The sequence below is a fragment of the Notechis scutatus genome, chromosome 2 (assembly GCF_049901735.1).
Source record: "Notechis scutatus isolate UNSWTSFEM ecotype Mainland chromosome 2, rNotScu1.2, whole genome shotgun sequence".
Taxonomy (NCBI): Eukaryota; Metazoa; Chordata; class Lepidosauria; order Squamata; family Elapidae; genus Notechis; species Notechis scutatus.
The window spans coordinates 198319616-198343042 of record NC_142010.1 but is presented as its reverse complement, the minus strand read 5'-3'; the positions used below and the strand labels follow the sequence as shown (position 1 = coordinate 198343042).

The window sequence follows — 23427 nt, the reverse complement described above, 5'->3', positions numbered from 1 at the left end:
TCCCAAGTCGACCCTTGTTTCTTAGTTGTTCCCTTCTTCTGGCAGCTCTGTGCATGTGCACACTGGGAACAGGCTCCAGCTGTTCTTCTGCCTCATTGATGTCCGACTCCAAAGGCAGCTGATAACTGTCCGACAGCCTGGTCCCATCTCTGCCTCCGACGCAGAGCACTTATCAGAGCCTTCCCCAGACTCCAGGACTGGCCCATGTTCCTTCCCAACCTCCTCACTCTCTGAATCTGCTGCCAGCTCTGCTGGTGAGCCACAACAATAATAAGGGGACGAAAGGCAAAGGTAGTACCAATAATAATTAGATGCCTTGGGTGGCATGCCAAATAATGTGGAGCATCACTTGAACACCAAGGGCATTGACAAATTCATCATCAGTCAATTGCAAAAGGCAGCTTTACTCAGCAGCTTACATTCTGCAAGCATACCTCATTACACCATTAAACAACAACATTTGCCTATCCAAGGCTCTTTGGAAGGACTCAGTAGGTGGATAAAAATGCCAGATCCAGTCAACATCTCACCGACTCTGTAGCCAACAATAATAAAACCAACCATTGTAGCTGAACATGTACATTTTCCCATTTGTCAGAGGTGAATGTGATACCAAAAATATTAAAAGAAAAATGAATTATATACAAACGAATTTTTAAAAAGGAAATTCAAAAGACAGTTACACATGTAAGATGGAAAGATAATAATGTACAGCTTCCTTGAGGGGGGAAATATGAAATAAACAATGGGTAAAACAGCTATGCAATGTAAGAGTTAGAAATATGCTTTCAGTTATTACATGATCTAGGTCTGCCAGTGTATATTTTTTTTCTTTTATCCTCATTCATGTCCTTCAGCATAACTGTCTTCTTTGGCATCTCTCAGTCCCAGCAGCAAAAGCTTTTTGCTTTGAGATCAATCCTGCATTTCAGAGAAAAATTTACCTCCTTTCCACAGTCATAAAGAAGCTGAAATACACACACACAAACATCCGCACAACACCTTCCCTGGGAGTTAAGGAACAGGAGAGAAGCTCTTTCCGGTCCTGAGCTTCTCGCAAATTAGTTCTGAAAGGGATTGAAGCAAGGCCTGAGCTGTAGCTCCCTGTGCTCACCTTCTCAACTTACCAAGGGTGATTTTGGAGTCGTATTTATAGTTAACAGTCTGAACTCTGCCAAAAGTGTATTATAAGACTGCCATGGGCTCTTTCCAGTTTGGATTTAATATAAATACTACATCATATCACATTGGTAATCCTTAGAGATGAAGCTTTGGAGACCGACTTTACTGTGAGATTCAGCTGGGTTAGAATGCATTTTTTTTATGGTGGGTGGGAAATGAAACTTGGCCAATTTTAAAATGTTAAAAATTGTCAGTAATGTTGAAATACTTCGAAAGTTGATTTCCAGATTAAAGGATATTTAATTTACACCCCACTCCCCATTTCTGGAGATTAAAAAAAGTAAAGAAGTTGCTTTGAAATTTTTCATATTCCAGTATCAAAGTGAAAAATATAAAGGAAAAAACTTTGTTTTTATCCTGGCTGACTTTTTACAAACATAATACTGTTGGTGCTCTGGACCCCCATCTGAAGTTCAGACCTAAAGCTTACAGTATATATTCATTACTCATTTCCCTTGGGTTTTCAGGAGGATCATTTTCTCCCATCTATTTTCCACTTCAAGCATTTTTATTTTCATAATTTTTTAAAATTTATTTAAATAAGTTATATGGCTGCTAATCTCACAAGACTGACCCTGGGTAGCGTACAATGCTTAAAACCCAACAACTGAAACTAAAATCCAATAACCTATAGCACTTGGAGTAAATAACACCTTCCAATCATAAACTACATCAACAACAGAATTCCAGTGCTTCACTGGGGATCATGTATTTGGCTGATTTCAGTCATACAGATGGACTTTGCACAGATCTGGGCCACAAAATATTTTTTTTGTTAGCAGGGTAGAAGCTGATTCTGGTTTACTTCATAATCTGCATTCCAGTAGGTAGTGGGAGGACATTTTTCTTATGTCAGTGAATAACTCCCAAGCTCTGTTATTGCTTCTTTGTTCTAAATCAAATGGTCTAGTGCAGGGGTGTCCAACCTTGGCAACTTTAAGACTTGTGGACTTCAACTCCCAGAATTCCTCAGCCAGCTTTGCTGGCTGAGGAATTCTGGGAGTTGAAGTCCACAAGTCTTAAAGTTGCCAAGGTTGGACACCCCTGGTCTAGTGTATCACTAAATATTCAGGGATGCTTAAGCTGGGTTGATGATATGGAAATAAAATTAAAACCAAGATGAATAGATTTTAGCAATTGACTGTCCTTAGATTCTTCAAGGATGTGGTTTATCGTGTCTTGGTGGTGTATTGATGGTGCCAAGAGGAGGAGGATGAAAACAGTAAACATCTCTGCTCAAGGAACAGGGAAAATAAGAAGTGCACTTCCTAAGGAAAATGTGATCTCCACAGCCAAATAATGATGGTGTAATTAAATACCATTACTGTTATTTGGTCTTGAATGCTAATTAAGTGTTGTTATTTCTGGCAAGTTGAAACTATGGTTGAGTCTGTCCATGTATTTTGAGATTAAGGAGGTTTCATCATGTCTTCATAAATACACTCCGCTACATAGTTTCAAAGTAGTACAAGATCAGAAGCTGTGAAGAGACCTGGCCCATAGAATCGCTATGAGTCGGACATAACTGAATGCATGACATCATTGGCATCATCACCTATTTTCAACTTAGAAACTGAGCATCAAGATCAAGCTAAATCCAAAAACTGCTAGGGAACTCCTAGATACTTCAGATAAATCAGTCATCAATAGACACATAGAGATAAACTATGCCATTCAAAAGAGACAATTAAAAAGCTAAGAAGGAAATTAAAAAGACTAGAACACATCCTCTCTACCAATCAACACCCAGATAAGCAGGAATTATCACCAAACATACAAGCAGAAAGCAGTTCCTTTGTTCATTCATTCATTCATTCATTCATTCATCCATTCATTATTTAATTCATTCATTTTCTATGCCCTAAACAAGAAGTACGAAGGAGAAAACCACACCCTTATCAATATAGGCAGGGCAGGTTACTGTATATGAACAGGAAGAAAATTCCACACCCATTAGCATTGATGATGTTATCTAGTTTGGTAAAGAAAGGTCTGCAAGCAAACAACCAGGTTCAGAGAGTACCAAGGATTCCCCAGTTCAACCCTGAGCTACTTACATTTTCTTCCATTGTAATTTTATTGCACCCATGTTTTTTTTCTGACTAAAATTTATTTTCCCAGCTCTATTTCAGAGTTGTTTTTGCAAATTAAGTAATTGTTGGCAATTATTAACATTTGATCAATATTTGGCATTATAATTTGTCACCTATTAAGGAAATGGTGAGTAATTTGGTTGTTATTTAGTGGTGCTCTAATAACTGAAATACTTTCTCTAATTGGGCATGTGCAAATTATAGTTCACTAAATATAATATAAACATAAATAAATAATACAAATCATTTGTGGCTTATTCAAGTGTCCGATTTTGTGTTTGGCTCTTCAGAAACTTTGATGGGATTATATCAAGCATCTGGCAGTTTGAAGGGCGTAGTTAGAGGCCTTTGTTTTCCTTTCTCAAAGCAACAATGTTAACTTATCTAAAAGCGGTGTGGCTGTGGCAGACTTAAAAATGCATTTCAAGCTAGATATGCAACCTTTTCCACAGTTCCTTTCTTTGGGCCATATGTTAATAATGCTGCCTGCCTTTTCCAAAGCTTCCTGTCGCAATCCCCTAGTCAGTGCCTCTGCAGATGTTTGTTTTCAGATGCTTATGGAAGACAAGGAAGGCCCCCCGAAAGGTCAGATTTTCTTGTAGCAGCATATGCTGCCTGGTTAAGCTTTCAGAACAGAAGGTTAGTATAAAATAATCTCTGGCAATTTAAAAAAAAAAAAGAGCTCTTACAGGAGCACATCCTTCCTGGCCCTTTCCCCGAGGAATCCATAGTTGAAACCATGCATTTGCAATGCACTTTGGATATTTATATAATATTCACAAATGTTCCATGATTTAAACAGCTGTCTAGCATTCCAGAAGCTCCACAGAACAGGGTGACAGACATTTATTTTAAAATATGACAATCTTGCTGGGCTCCATAAGGAGATTTATTTGGATCTGTTGTAATGCTCCTTTTTGTTCTTCTAAAAAACAACAACAACAAATGGGGGTGATTTTGAGAACTGGTAGATTAGTTGCAGTCACATACATAGTCAAAACAATGTGTTTTATGTGGCTAGCACCTAAAACACAAATCCCATAACCTTTGACCTATAGTTACCTCGGGTTGCACATTGATTATTCGGAGTTGGGCAAACTGGAAAGGTGTAATAATTGTGCAGTACAATTGTTGTAGTACGAACAACACAAGACAGTTTGATCCAGCAGCAGCAAATCCAAATGACTCATTACTGTGGAATACAATTCATCAGGAATTTCTCCTCTTCTCAGCTCATTGTGATAAGTTATCTCGTTCTTCCCACATCTGAGAAAAGCTCAGCTTGTATTTAGAGTGATTCAAATTTATTTTACTTTCATCTCTCTTAATAGAGCTATTTTTGGTGGTGTGCTGGATGTGTGAAAGATAGGGGATAATAGACCAAATTTGACCTACTTGCTATCTGCATGCCCCCCCCCCCCAGTAGTTCCAAAAGTAAAAGGGTTTGAGAAATTAAGGCTGGTGATTGAAGAGAAGTTCTGGATTAATCGTCAGGAATTTAGAATAAAGTACTTCCCATACTGTTGAAATAGGCATCGTGATCACTCACCTCCCCATCCAAAAACATGAGCTGAGCAATATCGCCAGTTGTTGTCAATGGGGATTGTGTGAAAGCGAACTGGTTTTGCATTATTGATACTGTTTGTTTCAAAGGCTTGGGTGACAGACCTTTTCCAACAGATTCCAATGTCTGGAGCAGCGTTATCTAATTCTACTGCCTTTGATGAAACAGACACTGTGGTAAACTCTGGCATGAGCTGTGGTGGCGCAGTGGTTAGAATGGATTATTGCAGGCTAATGCTGCCAACTGCCAGCAGTTCGATTCTCGCCAGCTCAAGGTTGACTCAGCCTTCCATCCTTTGGAGGTCGGTAAAATGAGGACCCAGATTGTTGCGGGCAATATGTGATTCTATAAACCGCTTAGAGAGGGCTGTAAAGTGGTATATAAGTCTGAGTGCTATTGCTATTTGCCTTTCTTAAATTGAAGATAATTGTGCTATTTAGACAATTTAGAGTACTGCAGCATGTACAAGTGTTTCTTGCAGTTATCATGAAAACCTGTTTGTATCAAAACTTTTGTTGCCTTTAGTTATGTAATAGAGCATTTTAAGTACAGAGAGTATTGTGACGATTCTCTGAAGGGGTGACATTATTAGAGTAAGCGATGCAGAATAAAGATTCTGGGTTTTTTTGGGTCAGCTGTTTTTCAGTCTTCCACCCTTCTGTTCTATCTGAATTAACTCTTTATTTCTTAAAAGATTAAATACATATGGTATATATATATAGACCTAATTAAACTGATAGTGCTTCTTCAGAAGGCTTGAATTGTTAAAAATGTAAACTGAGTGCAATTGAATGTATTTTTTTTTACTAATTAACCATTATTTTATATATTTAATTTTACCTTTGCACTTAGCAGTGGTGTTTTTCATGCATTAAAACATTGCCGGTTTAATACTGTATTAATTCCAGCTTGTGCTCAGAAAATTGCTGTTTAGAAGCAATTAAGCTGTAAGGAATTTTGGCAACTTACTGTGCTTAGGAAGGAAAGGAATAACAGAGGGCTCTGAGTTAGTGTTGATCCTGAATGGAAATAAAATGTGGAAAAGAGTTTATAAAAATGTCAGGCAATAACTGGTTTAATAACAGATCTTAAGATTCCAGGACAAAAGTGAACATTTAAGATCAGCATTTCCCAATTTGATGTCTTCTCGGTTGGCTAAGTATTTTTAGACTTGAAGTCCATTGCCCATAGAAGGCACTGGTTAAATGAAAGCTAATGGAGATTATTGCAATCGTAGAAGTAGAACTTGTATCCATTTGTAGAATAGATGTATGGGTGGATTATTGTACTTTCTGGAAGTTCAAAACAGAGTATATAATGTTTGTGGATTAAATGTTAAAATATTGTATTTTGTTTCAGTGTCTATGTTGCTATATAGCCCATAATTATTCTGCTCAGTAGAAAGAATTGCATTTATACAGTGTATGCCTATTAAATAGATAATTGCTTGCATGGCTGAAGAACTAAACAGTTCATCACAGTTGCCAGTGTTTGTACATCAATAACAACTTTGTGGCTCTGCATAACCCTGGTGCATGTAAATGTTCTGTTCATTTCAGTGCAACATGTATGCCTGGTTATAGGATTGTGCTGTGTATGGTCATAATTTCTGAGGCATGGAATAGCTCTTCACTTTGCAACAACCATAGGAGACAAACATAGCAATTGTCTTTCAACTTCTCATCCGGAAATCTAGAATAAAATAGTTTAAGTGGAAACTTTCTTGGGGAACGTTATGGACTGGCTGCTTGGAAAATTCTATAATATGGGAAGGTTGAGGTAGAATGGGGATTCTTGGAAACTGAGGCAGATACACATGGAAGAAGTGAGAACCTTTGCCCACATTGTTCTGTCATTGGATAGGCACAGCTGAGTACAGCCTGCCATTTTCTATAGTACACATTTTTTGTTCTTGCACCTGTTGGATCTAGTGGATAAGGCACAAGGCTAGGAGTTCTAGTTTCACTTTTTAGACATGAAAACCAGTCTGCTAACTTTGGGCTAGTTGTTCTTTCCTCACCTCACCTCACGGGGTTGTCGTTGTGGGAAAAATAGCAGGAGGAAGGAGCATTGAGTATGTTTGTTGAGTTATATATAAAAGTAATAAAGGTGGGATAAAAATAAATTTTTAAAAATGCATCCTCGTAACATTTCAAGCAGTGACTAAAAGGTGAAGCTGGAATCTAGCAGAATAAAAAGATTGGTGGATTTATTTGTGGAAGCATGTATTGTACAAGGCAGGGTGGGAAATTATGGACCCTTTATGACCTTTGGACTTCAACTCCCAGAATTCCTGAGCTAGCATGGCTGGTTTAGGAATTCTGGGAGTTGAAGTCCATAGGTCACAAAAGGGCCATAATTGTCTGCTCTGGGATAAGGCATGTTGTATCATTTCACTTATATTGTAAACACTCATTGTTGGAGCAGAGATACCAACACCAACCACAAAAACCTCCGTTGCCGCCCTGACTTAACCATACAGCAACGTGCCCGCTCCCGTGCACTCCGCATCGAACTCAAAACCCGTCTAGACAATGGAGAGAAGGACCTGTACATTGACTACCATGCTGACTGCATCAAAAGTAAGACACGCAACCCAATACCCAACTTTTACCCTCAACCACTACCCTACCTCAACCACCTACCACCACCCACCATCACCCAAAACTACCCACCACCCACCATCACCCAAGACTAGGCACGCACGCCCCCAACTACCTCAATCCCAACTGCTGCCGGACTTAAATGCAAACTACTCAATGCAAGAAGCCTCGTGAATAAAATACCTGAATTTCTCATCCTCTTAAATATGGCTAACTTCGACATTATATTTGTCTGTGAAACATGGCTCAATGCATCTCTCCCGACTCCATTACCACAGTAAGAGACTATCATGTTTACCGATCAGATCGTGAAAATCGTCGAGGAGGTGGTGTTGCTATATTCTATAAAAAATCCTTACATCTAAAAATATCCAAGTTACCCAGGAGCTTGCCCTTCCTGAAACCATCATCTGTGAACTATCCTTAAATATCACAATTCGATTCTTACTATGTTACAGAGCACCTGATTATGACATCGAACATATAAACAAGCTAAATACACTACTAACATGGGCTACATCCTGCCCATACCCTTTTATCTTTCTTGGAGATTTCAATCTACCTCATATTGACTGGACCCTAAATAATTGTACAACTGAAATCATACACACAACCTTCTTCAATGCTATTACAAATCTAGGTCTTGAACAACTAGTAACCAACAACACTAGACTGAACAACTGCCTCGATCTCATCTTCTGCAATAGTTTGAATTTAATTTAACGAATACAAACCAAAGAACCCTTTTCCAGTAGTGATCACAATATGATTGACTTTTGCCTCAACATACGTCCACGCAAAAATCACCACAACGATGTCATCCCTAGTTGTAACTTCAAAAAGGCAATTATGATCTTATAGATAACGATCTCTCATCCCTCGATTGGCAATCTCTATTCACTGGATGCAATACTGTTGAAGATCATTACAACATATTTTTACTTGAAGTCAAAAGAGTCATCAAACTATATGTTCCAACAACAACTCCAAAAACAAAACAAAAAGCAGATTACCCATATCAATAAGGAAACTTCAATCCAAAAAGAGATCACTCTGGCGGAAAAACAAATCTGGTCACGTTGCTAATTTCAAAAACCGATATAAAAATTTATGCCACCAGATAAAGACCGAATGCACCAATTACCACATTAAACAAGAGGAAAACCTTCTAAGCACCAATTCCACCCGTGCTTTTTACAATTTTGTAAACAACAAACTAAAAGACTCAAGGTCCATCCCTCCCTTGATAGGACCTGATGGTAAAGACTGCAGCGACGACACCATTAAAGCCAACATCTTTAACACATTCTTCGGCTCAGTGTTTGTAAACAGTAATGGATCATGCCCAATGTTTCCTAGCCGTACCACAGACAACAATAATGATCTAATACATATCGATTTTACAGTAGACAACGTTGAAAAAGCACTACGCAACCTAAAACCATCTCTATCTATTGGACCGGATGGAATATGTGCCTACTTCTTAAGAAAACTATCCGCTGCCATAGCCAAACCTCTAAGCATAATCTTTGAAAGATCTTTCAGAACCAGCTCCTTGCCCAACCTATGGTTACAAGCCACAGTCATTCCCATCTTCAAAAAGGGAGACCCAAGCCTAGTTGAAAATTACAGACCAATCTCCTTATGCTGCGTCACCTGTAAAGTCATGGAATCAATTATTAACCAATCCATCATCCTCCATTTAGAGACAAACAACCTACTCTCCAATAAACAATTTGGTTTCAGAAAAAACTATCCTGTAATCTGCAACTCTTACACTGCAAAAACATATGGACTACTCAACTCGACCAGGGCAAAGCAATAGACGCAATCTACATAGACTTCTGCAAAGCCTTTGATTCAGTGGTACACGACAAACTACTCCTAAAAATAAAATCTTATGGTATCTCTGGACAACTGAATAACTGGATAGAAGCATTCCTGTCAAACAGACAACAAATGGTCAAAATTGGGAACGCCCTATCAAATCCAGTACCTGTCAATAGTGGTGTTCCCCAAGGCAGTGTTCTAGGACCAACTCTCTTCATAATCTACATAAACGACCTTTGTGATCATATCAAGAGCAATTGCGTTCTCTTCGCTGATGATGTAAAGCTGTTCAATACCACAGACAATACTACTACCCTTCAAAAAGATCTAGACTATGTATCTGAATGGTCTAACATATGGCAACTCCAAATCTCAACAAATAAATGCTCTGTCTTACATATTGGTAAAAAAATCAGAAAATAAAATACAAACTGAATAGTCAAGATCTTGTTGATGACCCAAGCTCTGTAAAGGACCTGGGAATACTCACCTCTAATGATCTAAGTGCTAGAGCTCACTGCAACTACATAGCCAAAAAGGCATTAAGAGTTGTTAACCTAATCCTACGTTGCTTTTTCTCTGGTAATATCTCACTACTAACCAGAGCATACAAAACATTTGCTAGACCAATACTCGAATACAGTTCATCAGTCTGGAATCCTTATCACGTATGTGATATTAACACAATTGAGAAAGTCCAGAAGTATTTCACAAGAAGAGTTCTCCACTCTTCTACCCGTTATAGAATACCTTACGCCACCAGACTCGAAATTCTAAAACTAGAAAACCTCGAATTACGCCGTCTTCGGTCCGACTTAAGCATGGTATATAAAATCATACATTGCAATGTCCTACCTGTCAATGAATACTTCAGCTTTAACCATAACAACACAAGAGCACACAACAGATACAAACTCAAAGTAAACCGCACCAAACTTGATTGCAGGAAATACGACTTCAGCAATAGAGTGGTCAATGTCTGGAATACTCTACCCGACTCTGTAGTCTCTTCCCCAAACCCCAAAAACTTTAACCTTAGACTGTCTACTATTGACCTCACCCCTTTCCTAAGAGGTCTGTAGGGGGCGTGCATAAGCGCACCAACGTGCCTACCGTCCCTGTCCTATTGTTTCTCTTATTCTTTTATTTTTCTTATATGTACCCATTTCATATATTCACAACTATGTATACACTTGTACTTATTATCTTGTAAACAATTGACAAATCAAATAAATAAATAAAAAATAAATAAATAACCAGTTCTCCTCACAGGCTGTTTTGCACTGCTGGTTGAATGGCCAGGAACGGATGTCTTGAGGTTTATTTTATTAGCCCAGGGCAGCAGTCTGGCATTTTATCTGGGGGCCAGACTCACATATCTTTTGGCCAGATAATCATCTCAGATTGAATTAAGTTAGCAAAGGGCAAGCCTGTTTACAAAGGATCCCAACTGTATTGAGCGCCCTGTAGTCAGGTTTTGCTTAAATACATTCATGCAGATCCATCCACTTTCACTCAGAGACCCACTGAATCCTTGTCAAACTGATCAAGGAGTATCTGGTGGGTAAATATGTGTACATGGGTTGTTTTCTTTCAGTCAGCTTCCTGTGTGCTCCTGCTTTTTATAGCAGTGCATTACTTTTCCACCTCAGCTGTTTCTCATGAGTTGCTGCTGTTATTACGGAGATCCCTAAGTCTTGCATCATGTGCAGTTTCACCCAGTGGCCAGCTTCCAGATCTCTCTGGTTTCAAATTAGGTCATTCACTGCTCGTCACACGTCCAAGGCTCCATTTCTTAGAGTGCTTTATACAGTCTGTTTGTTGGGGGTTTTGTTCCCCTCCCTCAAGCCCAGATACATTCCATAATATTTACAACATGCATTTTTCAGTTTCCATACCTAGAGCATTTTTCACTCTCACTCACTGTCAATAATCCCTTTATTTTAAGATTTATGTTCTGGTTGTTTCCCTTATTTTCTTGTTTTTAAGCTTTGGTTTTCTCAGAGACAAAATTCTCTAAATCACCTGCAGCTTCAATTTTTGTGCAATCAATCATTTCCAAACTTGGTGGTTCATGAATCTCACTTTGTCCATTCTGTTTGCGCCATATTTAAGCTCCTAGCTCACATATCATAGAGCTATGTTATGGAAAACATTGCTATCTTTGCTTTTCTGAAAGGGTCATTGATGCCCAGTCTGTACTTTGTGTGGTTCCAGCTTCTGTTCTTCCGTGGTAAATGCTTAGCATGTGTGAGAGAAAAGTGTGTGTGCGTGTGGTGCATTTAGTTTAAAATTTCAATTACGTACATTTAGAATTGGTAAGTTTCACAAGACATCAAAAGTTCTTCCTAATTTTATTATTCACTTGATGACTAGTAGAAGAGTGATCACTACTAACTAACTACATGTTAACGTATGCGCATATGTATATGCTTGAATATGTTATGTCCCTTAGATGGGTAATAAGGCCTTAATGCAAGCAGCATTAAAAGTGTTTTTATTTGATTTGGTAGGTTTTCCATTTGGTTTTATTTAGTAATTAGTCCAAAAAGGTCACTTATAAAAAAGGCAGGGTATACATCCTGAAACAAAATCAAACTAGCTATATCTGTAAGGGTGACATTTCCAACTGAATCTCAGTGGGAGGAAATCATGTGACATGGATTAACTCTTCATTCTTCTTTCTATTGGTTTTACCACTCTTTGGTTTAATAGGTGGTTGTTTTTTTTAACACGAACAAAGTTATTTGTGATAGGAGCTCAGTTTAAATGTGCCTAAAGGAAATGTGCCTAATAATTCCTTTTTTCCCTTGAGAATTAGGAATCTTTTGGAAGAATAGTTTTTCATACAAAAATATGATTATTGCAGACAATGGAAGCACTCATTTGTTAGGGTTTATTAACTGGAAACCAAACAATCATGAATTTTCTGGTTCTTTTGTTTTTGGCTACAGGCTATTTGTCTCCTCATCCATCTCCTCTGGGAGCTCCTGAGCACGTGTCTAGTCCAATGTCTGGAGGAGGTCCAACTCCACCCCAAATGCAACCGAGTCAGCCAGGGCCCATGATGCCTGGAGACCCACAAGTGATGAGCCAACCCAGTAGAGGCCCTTCACCTTTCAGTCCTGTTCAGTTGCACCAGCTCCGAGCTCAGATTTTGGCATACAAAATGCTGGCTAGAGGACAACCAATCCCTGATAACATTCAGCTTGCTGTACAAGGGAAAAGGTCTCTGCCTGGGATTCAGCAGCAGCAGGCTCTTTACAAATCATCCGGTAAAATGGCTACCTCCTGTATTATAATACCTACTCAAGACTGAGGACAAAATTGTGGCCTTCCTTTGATTACGTGTAAATGGGAACTCAAAGAGTGATTTGTGAGGAAAGGAGTAAAAGGGAGCCCTGTTCTTTTCCCCCCCTTTTGCTTCAGTGCACAGATGCATGCAGAAGCAATGTGGCTGAGTAGCACAGACAACAGAGGCATTATGGGGTCCCGAGTAATTTGGACACTAGAAAAACCAACTTCTATGTGGGGTGGTGGAATATGCATTTCCTGTAATGTCCTGGGGAGAGATTTTCTATATGTTTACCTCAGAACAGAGAAAGAAGGAAACAGAGCTGAATTGAATTCCATAGGGATCCTTGAAGTGAAATAAAGAGTCTGCCCTCAAATAAAAATTTCTATTTTTATTTCCTTGTCTATTTCTTTCTATGTGTTTAATTTTAGTATGAACTAGGTAAATGGAGCAAAAAAAAGGAGGGACATCACTACATTTTGATTTAAAAACCTCTACTGAAATGTAAATGTTTAATTAAGAACACAGAGAGAGAGGGGGAGAGGGAGAGAGAGGGAGAGATCATATGAAGGAATTTCCTGAAACTCACCCCTAAGGCACAGAAGCTGTTTTGCATAAACGTTCTTGGTACCTTCCAATAAGAGATGATGTGCATTCTTCCTTGCAGGAGTTGTTCCCATGCCTGGACACGGAGTTGCTTCAGGAATGCCAGGACATACAGCTGCCATGGCTCCAAAAACTTGGCCAGAAGGTAAAACTGCAGTACTATGACCCAAAACTACACATAGCTCATGTGCAATTAACCATGATAGTTATGATGTGAGAAGAGGAAGGGGAAAAAAGAAGCAAAAAGAGTCTTTTCAAATCCTTTCCTTTCTATATTGTCTTAATGGCACATCTCCACATTAGCAGGTAGTGAATGCTTTTTCCTCCCCAAATATAAGAGAACAGAGATAACCATGAGGGGGTTTAGTGCTCTTTTCCCCTTTTTTTCTCCTCCCAAAGCTCCTTTTGTAGAGTATCTCCAACAGACCAAAATTTCTTCTTATGAAGACCTGTTTAACACTGGCTGTCACAGAGAAGAAAGAGTTAACATATTCTCCAAAGCACCTGAGGGGAAATTAAGAAGTAAAGGGTGGGAGATGATTAAAGAGCGATCCAACCTAGAACTAAGCAGAAATGTTCTGAAGTGAGAATAATTAATCTACCTCTGAAGGTTGTAGGTGCTCCATCACTGGAGATAATCAAGAAGAGACTGGAGAGCCATTTGTCCAGAATAGCATGCGGTCTGCTGGTTGAGCAGAGACTTGGACTAGGAAACCTCCAAGGTCCCTTCCAGTCCTGTTATTCAATGTTCTATGCTATGCCCACATGGGAAGTGAGGCTGAATGATAGTTCTAGTGGAAAAGAACAAACTTTCATTTCAAGGAGTCATCACAATATTTTGCTTCTAGAGATACTGATCTAAGATTTTGACAAGACTTTAAAGGTGGCAATAATCCCTGAAAAATATTTTTCTTACATTGTTTTGCTTCCTAGCTTGGTTTTAATTAGCTTCCAGTTACCTACTCTACTGTTACCTTTCTTTTTGGAATATGAAAGAGTCTTCACTGCTTTCTTGCTGCATAACATTTAGAAAATCACACTTGCTCAGCTTCTGGAATGCCAGGCAAAAATATTTGCATTGTCTATCAGATGTGTGAATAACAGCTAGAAAGTTTCAAAGCCTATTCACCTTTTTCTGCTGCATTTCCAGGTTCTTGACTGAAAAATAATTTAATTGTCTGCAATGGATAGAAGCTGTTCCCCCCACTTTTGTTGTTTTGCATCTGAAATCCCTTTAAAATTATTCCTTTGACACCCTCCCTTTCTCCCCCCATAATGCAATTTTACAAACATCATTACAAGGATAATTAAGAGACCAAAACCGTAACTTGAGAATCAGAGCAAATTGAAAATAATTAATGTGATCAGAGATTAGGGCAGAGATGTTACTTTCACGTGGGATGTTTATTTTAGGCATAAAACTAAACATAACCCCCCTAAACATCACGTTATTCATGTTTCTGTTAGTGTGAATGTCTGCAACTGTACTGTAGAAGTTTCAAACTTGATATCATTTCATCTAGATCAGGGATGTCAAACCCAATTGCATCGCGGGCCATATCCATGACGTATCGGGATTGTTTTGGCCCTTGTGGAGCCGGGGTGGGCGTGACCTACGCAGGCTGTATCCAGCCCGTGGGCTGCGTGTTTGACACCCCTGATCCAGATGTTCAACAAAATTAATTCTATATTAAGATACTTAGATTTTAACCAGTATTTCTTCTATCCCACTTTTTATTTTCCAGGGCAAGGAGTGGATATGAATGTCTCAAGTACACCCCAAAAGCTGGCTGTTCCGCCTCCAAGTGGAAGACCATCACCTGCCCCTGCTGCTACCCAGCCTACAGCTGTAATGCCAGGTCCTTCTGTGCCACAGCCTGCAGCTGGTCAGCCTTCGCCTATTGTTCAGCTGCAGCAAAAACAGAACCGTATCAGCCCCATCCAAAAGCCTCAGGGGCTGGATCCTGTTGAAATTCTTCAGGAACGGGAATATAGGTAATAGCCAAACGGGGGCATTTCAGATTAGCTTGCTTTGTGAGTTATGATTCTTATTGTCATTTCAATTTTTTTTTAAATTACTATAAACTTCATAGCAGCTATTATATTTTCTGGAAAAAGGACTGAAAATCAGCTGGAAAGTAGGGCTGGGGAAGTAAGGGCATGGGAAGGCTGAATCAAATTTTTAATCCCTAACCTTTGGCATCCTATTGTCAACATTTCAGAACTAGAGAAAATTTTGTGGGCATAACCAAAAACGATTGCTACAGGAAATTCTTCCAATCCTGGATGAAAATTGGTGGGATCTGACCGGTGTAACTACTGGTTCGGTGATTTACGATTTGCGCGCGTGTGTAAATCATCGTCAGCTTGCTGCCTGGACAGCTGAGCAGCACTGCACGCGGGTGCGCAGTGGTTGAAATAGCACTTTTTCCCTGCTTTTCAACCGCAGCTGTGCCACACAAAGCAGCTGCGGTTGAAAAAACAGGAAATGAAGGTCAGGTAAGAGCCCAGGTAGGCGGGTGGGCAAAAACATCAGCAGACATAGAACCGGTTCTATGTCTGCTGCTCTTCAGACCTACCGGTTCTACAGAGCCGGACAGAACCGGTAGAATCCCACCCCTGGTTGTGCGGGTTTGATTTACGTGCATGTTGTATAAATATTTACATTTCCCTCTTTCATTTATTTCCTTAAATCTCTGAGTATATATATATAGTATGTGTGTGTTTATGATTCAGTAGAGGGCCTTTTTTATTTGCCAAGCTTTATACTGAAAATAATTTTATTCTAAAGCAAAAACAAAACAAAACCCACCTCTTAAAGGAAAAAAAATAATTCTGAAACTTTGTATTTCAGTAACGGGAGAAAGGAACTCCATTTAAGTGAGATTAAAATTGGAATAAATCCCAATAAGAAGTGTCTCTAGTTAATACGCTTGATTTTGCTTGGGCAAGCTTTGATATTTTAAGAATATCTTAAAATCATACAGGCAAAAGGAGGCATTTGGCCTATTGAATCCAGTGGGGGAATCCAAACTTCAGTATCCCAGATACCTTCTACTTACAGCCATGCAATAAAGACAAGGCCATTACTTCTCTGGATACTGTATTTGGTTCCACTGTCAAAGTCAGAAAGTTTTTTTTCTAAGCCACCATTAGAATCCACTTCTCTGTAACTTTAAATCCATTATTCCCTGTCCTGCATTTCTGAACAAGAGAAAACAGGTCTTGACCTTCTTCAAGTGTGACATTCTTTCAGGTATTTGAAGAATGCTATCATATCACCCCAACCCCAGATTTTCCCCCAGAGCTAAATATACCCAGCTCCTTTAGTCTCTTTTCACATAATTTAATTTCTAGTCCCTGATCATCCTTGCTGCCATTCTCTATGTCTAATTTGAATAATTCTATTCTAATTTCTATTCATCCTTTGTAAATCTGATGAAAACAGAAAAATGAAGAAAAGTAGATTCTCATATTTTAAAAGTAACACTGTGTATTTGATGTTGCTTAATATTCCACATGCTTTTTTTGCAGCCATTTCCCAAAGGTCAAAGTGCAGTTTCATTGTGCTTAACATACACAGGTTTACAATGTCTTAAGTGTTATCCCTTTATGGGAACAGCAACAGATATTGTGAAAAAAGTACCTATAAAGCCTTCACATATTTAACATGTTGATAACAAGTCGATTTACTTTGCTGTTTAAAGCTGGGCCAGTTTGATAAATTTATGCACAAGTTCTTAAACAGCCCTCCCAACACTTAACAAAACAAGGTACTTGTTCTTCTCTAATCTTAATGGATTCTTGTGAAATGAATAATGTACAGTGTAATTTAATGTCAGTCCACTATAAGGAAAGCTTCTTTTCTTTGTACTACTCATTAAAAAAATTGCATATGTTATTGTGCTGAAATGATGAGCAGAGTGAATTATATCAAATGGATCTCTTTAATTGCCTTTCCTTGCTCCTTGGACTATCATTCTGCAGTTGTGGCACCTACCCTAGAATCCAATAACATCTGTAGTTGCACTCAGTTGGTTCAAGGGGATGGTGCCCTTTTGCAAGAAGATCTTTATCATCCCTTTAAGAATTCTCATTCTGCTTAGAAAAAGACAAATAACTACACTGTGGAGATTAATTAAACAAATTTTGGACAGGGTTAGCTTAAATCCCCAAAGCCCGGCGGCTTCAGAAAACTGCTTTCCTCTTTGTCTTGATTTTAGGACTTAATGGCTTTTAATATTTCCCCCAGAAGATAAAAGTAGCCTTTTCCCCCATCTGTTTTAAAGATTAGGCAGTGAAGATGATTTAAGTATTTGATACCTACATTTTAGGACAAAATAAAGTATTCCAAGATGCCACATAATTATAATTCTGTGTCTGATACAATGGCATAGTAATTAAATAAAAGCAACTCTGAGCATCTTCCTTTTAAATGTCATAATGAAGACCATTTCACTTCTATTTTTTTTTTATTTTGGAAATGCTAAATAAGGGCTACAGATTTTAAAGTTGGTTTCAAATTAATGACAGTGGTAATAATTTGGTATTGTTGGTAGCTTCTTCCAATGCACATGCTTCAGCTAGTTTAAAAACATATCCTTTATATTGATATCACTTATTAAAACAAATGAGACATTGTAGCTGTAACACCATTTTAGCAGCCTAGAAATTACCCTGAAAGATGTGTACTTCCTCACTGTAGCTACTTGTCAATTTTGCCTCTTCACTGCTAACACAGTTAAAGAATCTTTTAGCAAGGATCTTAACCACAGTTGAGGGTTAGTTGCTTCCCATTTAATTAGAATCTCAGTACACCATTTAAAACAGCTTTCAGATTGTAGGCAAAACAGTACATTTAGCCAAGAATGATGGTCTTGAACTGCTGTCAAGGATAGCTGGAAAAAAAAGGACTCTGTGAATAGGGAAAACTTTTTCTGGAGGCTGTATGCTTGGTTTATCAATGCTAGATAACAGATGAACACTTCATCTGCACTAGCCCGGTGTGTTAGAAGTGTGTGTCATCTCTGAAACGAACCTGGCTAAAGCCATCTTGTGCTGCCTCATAGTTGCCACGAAGCCTGAGAGGGGGAAGGGAGGGAGGAAGCAGATAGCCTGGCTACAGTCAAAACAAAGTTTTCCTGTGGGAACCAAGGTCATTGAAACAGGTGGCTGTTGAAGGAAGAGAGGAGCCTGCCATCCATCTTCATTGGACAATGTGACTGGTGACACCTGGGAGGGGGATTTTTACTCTTTTAATTAAGTAAAAGCCATGGGAACTGTTAGAGTTGGTTTTTACCGGCTGTGCCAATAAACTGTTCTTTGAGGAATCTACCTGCCTCATAGTCCTGCTTTGAATAGGTGCATTATTCAGAACTCTGACATTAAACCAACTCTCCTAACTCTACTCCAGGGGGGACCTCTTTCCAGGGTGCTGAGCCCCGGACGCTCACCTGATCTTTTGAGGGGAGCAGAGAAGACTCAGGGAAGACCTCAGAGATGGAGAAGCAGGGGGAAGGAGCTGCCGGCACCGGCACAACCCCCACAGAGAGCCTGCGGACCCCTACGGAGGTCCTGCAGACTGCGGCAACACTGATAGAGGTTGCCCTCCTGGAGGTGACTCGACCCAAAGTCCGAGCAGAGGCGACGATCACCGGGGACTTGTACTGGGCCGAGGAAGACCTCAGACACCAGGGCTCCATTTAGAGGCTTGGGATGTAACCGGTGACTCCTGAGAGGACACGCTTTTAATTAGGTGAAAACAGCCAGAAGCGTTAAGAGTTTTCACCAGCTGTGCTGATATGATGTATCCAATAAACCTGTTCTTTGAGGAATCTACCTGCCTCAGAGTTCTGCTTTCAATGGGTGCATTACTCAGAACACTGACAGTGTGATCATATAGACCAGCCGTTCTAACATTTCTTAATATAAGGTCTTTGTGAAGCAACAAAGGCCAGGAGACCCAGTTTTGAATTTCTTCATGTTTACATCAAATGCATTTTCATTCTTTGATTATATATATTGATATTACACGCTGCATGGTCCAGTAGCCTTAAAATAATCATTATGGTAGTTCTAGTTGTTCTTACATTTCACACAGACGTTAAAAAGAGAACTTTTGCAACTGCTCCAGCCACCACTGATATAGATATGATATCCTTTTCCCAGGAATTCTGGCCATTGATTATGGGCTAGGCTGCCTGCCTGCCTTGATACTGAAGAAGGAGAGAGAGATTCAAGGGTATTAGGGGTAGGGGCATGGGAAGGAAGTGTTTGAAAGAGATTCCACCCTTTTTTTTAATAAAAGATTTTTACTTTAAACAAACATAGACAAACAAAACATAAAACCATCTTCCAGTTACATACAGTGTATCGGTTGGTTACAAATCTTTTGTGCCTCATCTCCATAGTCCTCACTTATAGTTTGTATAAATTCTCATATTATCCATCTAGTGTGTGTGTGTGTGTATGTATGTATGTATGTATTATTATTATTGTTAATCATAGATTGAGACTCCACCTTAAGTGGTTTGTTATAAGTCTACCTGAGACTGTTCACAGTTTTTAACCAGCCAAGGAAGTTTTTTTTAAAAAATAAATCTGAATGGTTCTCCGTTCTTTAATTGACCAGCTTTGTGGAGCTTGGCAACAGCGGCGTTTTAAAACTCCAGATTCCTTTGCACAAAAATTTTGAACACCTGTGTGTGGGGTTGCGGGGTATTCAATAGTAAAAAAAACTATGGCTCATTTCACTTTATTTACTTTAAAACACAGAGTCTGCTGAGCTCAAAAAGATAATCCATGCATAAAGCAAACTAAAGAGGCCAAGAAATAGTGAAAGAGACTTGGAACTGACAAGTTCATTTATTGTTTGTTTTAATTCTCTGTCTTGTGTTCTTACCTACATAGGCTTCAGGCTCGAATTGCACACAGAATTCAGGAATTAGAAAATTTGCCTGGTTCTTTACCTCCAGATCTGAGGACTAAAGCCACAGTGGAGCTGAAAGCGCTTAGGCTACTGAATTTTCAGCGCCAGGTAATGCATTATACTGGGGGGGAAAGTATATTTATTTGTGATTAGATACTTAGGGCCTTTATATGTCAGTCATTCTATTTTAAAGCTAAAGAGTAACTGATGTACCAATGAATTTCATGTGCCTCGTGTGAGCTCAACCTATAGAAAAGAAGCACAGCAGCTGCAGTTGAGCCAAGGTGGCGCAATGGTTAGAATGCCCTATTGCAAATAACTCTGCCCACAGCCAGGAGTTCGATCCTGACTACCTCAAGGTTGACTCAGCCTTCTGTCTTTCCGAGGTCGGTAAAATGAGGACCCAAATTGTTGGGGGCAATATACTGACACTGTAAATCAGAGAGTGCTGTAAAGCGCTAGGGAGCGAATATAAATCTACGTGCTAAGTTTAAGTGTTTATTGCAGTTCCTATTTTGCCTCTTACATAATTCCCTGTCCAGCAAGGGTATAGAAACAAATGAGTTTTCATTTCCATGGAAGAAAAACATTGTCCTGAACATTGCTGACGATCTTGGGGTGGTTTTACCTTACAGTTTGCATGGAACAGAATATGATACCAAAGTATCTTAGCGTACAAAAAGCATTACTATATGTAAAAGGATGCAAAAACAAATTCATTAGGCTAAAAGGGAATATACAATCATATATTAAGAAATGTACATTAATGTTTGTTAAGGTGTGTGTGTGTGTATCAAACAAAACTTATACTTTATAAAAAAGTTGCAAACTGATAATGAAACAAGAAGAAAAAATTTGTGGATTAGAAACCAAGTGATAGATTTATCATTACAGAAGTTACAGAATCTCCCTAGGTCAGAAGTTTTATTTTATTTTTTTGTATATATTTCTGTGCATGCTTGTCTTAACACCAACAGCACTTTCTGTAATATTTGGCACAATTTATTTTATTGTCTAAAACCTTTCATAAAACAGGTTAAGCTTAAGGAGAATGTTCTTCCCAAGTTTACTACAGTATTTTTATTTTTTAATTATTATATTTTAATGACTTTGCATTCCACCTGCTATGCAATATGGGCCTCAGGCTGAGAATCATTTTATTAACTTTTCTTTTTTTTAACAAAGCAACTTGATCATCTCAACAAACAACACTGCAGCTAAAACTAAAACTAAACAAAAACAAAAAACAGAACAATAAATACAGACCTAGTATATGAAACTAAAATCTGGAAAGAAATTAATTTGACACTGCAGCTCCACTTTCATATAAATGCCAGGACTGAATTGATAAAATCTATTTTCTTTTAAAACTAAGCACTGCCTGGTAGATTTCTCAATTTCAAACTGACTTGCTTTATTTGATCAGCAAACTTGTTTTAGAATCTTGAAGTCCCATCGCATTTATATTAGACATCCAGAACAAAATGGGAAGAACCCTTTGAAATGCTTTTTCTTTCTTTCTTTCTGTTTTTTATCAGTGTAACTTCTCTGCTGAGACCCGATTTCCTTTTAAAATGCTGTCTCTTCTGGTTCACAGCTGCGACAAGAAGTAGTGGCGTGCATGCGCCGGGACACAACTTTGGAGACTGCTCTGAACTCTAAGGCATACAAACGCAGCAAGCGGCAGACCCTGAGGGAAGCCCGAATGACCGAGAAACTTGAGAAACAACAGAAAATAGAGCAGGAGAGAAAACGTAGACAGAAGCACCAGGTATTATACTCTTCAACGACTTTGGGACCGTTCAGTTTGTATGTTCCCCCACCACCACCAATGGAGAGAATAATCTATCCAGGGCCCTCTCATTGCTTTTGTATCCTGCTAGATATGCTGGCTTGGCTTTCATTACTCTGCAGTCCATTTGTCAGCGAAATGCCCATGCAGAGCTTGGAGGAAGATCCAGCTGCTTCTTTTGTGTTTCATGTATTAACATAATGAGAAGGAGCCACAATGAATTGGCAGCTCACTACATAAGTTGGAAAAATCTGAAAGAGTTGGAATTTGCTGATACAGAGGTGTCCACAGGACCCAGTGCTTTCATCAAAATGAAACTGTTGTGCCATTGTGAGGCGAGCTTGGTCCCATTCACCCCTGCGTGTAAAAACACAATGCACCTACCAAAGGGGTGGAGCTTGCGTAGCATCGGCACAACACTGTTTTTGTCATTTTGCCAGAGTTCTCCCCCCGCCAATATGCTGCTGCGCGGAAACCGATTCCTGGTTGTTTGAAAAATCTGTCAGCTTTTTTTGTGAAAAGTTCACATTTGTTCCTACCATCACACTTCACTGATATAAATCGTGTTAAAAGTATATTCTTCCTTGGATCCAAATGGCAGAGTGGGTCATTCTGTGTTTTTTTGGTTATTGATATGTAATAAACTGATAGATGCAGAAGCTCAGTACTTCTGAACTGGCAGGAAGGGAATGTCTAAGACAGGGGTGTCAAACTCGATTTCATTGAGGGCTGCATCAGGGTTTTTTTTTTACCTTGGGGGGCCTAGGGTGGGTGTGGCTAGGATGGGAGTGGCCAGCTTGACATCACTTGTATTGGGGCGCCTGTGGTAGCCCAAGCACTTTGCCAGTGAAATTGAGCTCCTGAGCTCCATTTTTGGCTGCCACGGCATCCTACCACCCCTCTGCCAGCTCCATTTTCACTGGCAGAGGGTTGCAGGAGGCTATGGCAGCCAAAAACGGAGCTCGGGAGCCTGTTTTCACTGCAGAGGCACTGCGGTCTTTTGCTTTTTCCAAGGCAGCCCTATGGGCCAGATCTAAGTACCCCGCAGGCGAGATCCAACCCCCGGGCCTTGAGTTTGACACCCCTGCTCTAGGATTTTAGTCACTCCCAAATCTACTAGGAAGTATCAGAGATTGGATTGGAAATATTCTTCAGGTAAAGCAGGTATTCTGCTGCCAAGTTGAAGCTTGTCCTGATATATACCTTTCAAGAAATGAGGCTGTTTTATACCTCTGGTTCTTTTTGGTGGATTCAATATTTTGGTAGTCTTTGTAATGAGAAATTATGATGTAGAAATATGTCTAATGCAATTAATTCTATTTCTATTGATTGGCATGTTAGCAGACATTACTTGCTGCATGGCTTTTTAAAAAATGGAAATATCAGGAACTGAACTTTGGATATTTTACACAAGCTGAGTCCTCTTTCTGAAATAATCTATAGTCGATCTCACAAATGCTAAATAGCTTGTGTCCATTAGAAGATTTTAACTCTTCTGCATTTTAGATATATCTGAATTGAACGTTGAGATCTT

General features: G+C 39.2%; 1 protein-coding gene across 4 annotated transcripts in view; it reads left to right on the top strand.

Moving 5' to 3' along the window:
- The window catches only part of SMARCA2 (SWI/SNF related BAF chromatin remodeling complex subunit ATPase 2), a 115896-nt gene that overhangs the window by 23086 nt on the left and 69383 nt on the right, over positions 1 to 23427 (top strand). For all 4 annotated transcript variants that reach the window (XM_087957772.1, XM_026675650.2, XM_026675661.2 and 1 more), the window contains exons 4-8: positions 12227 to 12547; positions 13235 to 13318; positions 14919 to 15168; positions 20083 to 20209; positions 21699 to 21872. In XM_087957772.1, the coding sequence (XP_087813898.1) occupies positions 12227 to 12547; positions 13235 to 13318; positions 14919 to 15168; positions 20083 to 20209; positions 21699 to 21872 (956 nt within the window). The remainder of the gene's footprint in view (positions 1 to 12226; positions 12548 to 13234; positions 13319 to 14918; positions 15169 to 20082; positions 20210 to 21698; positions 21873 to 23427) is intronic.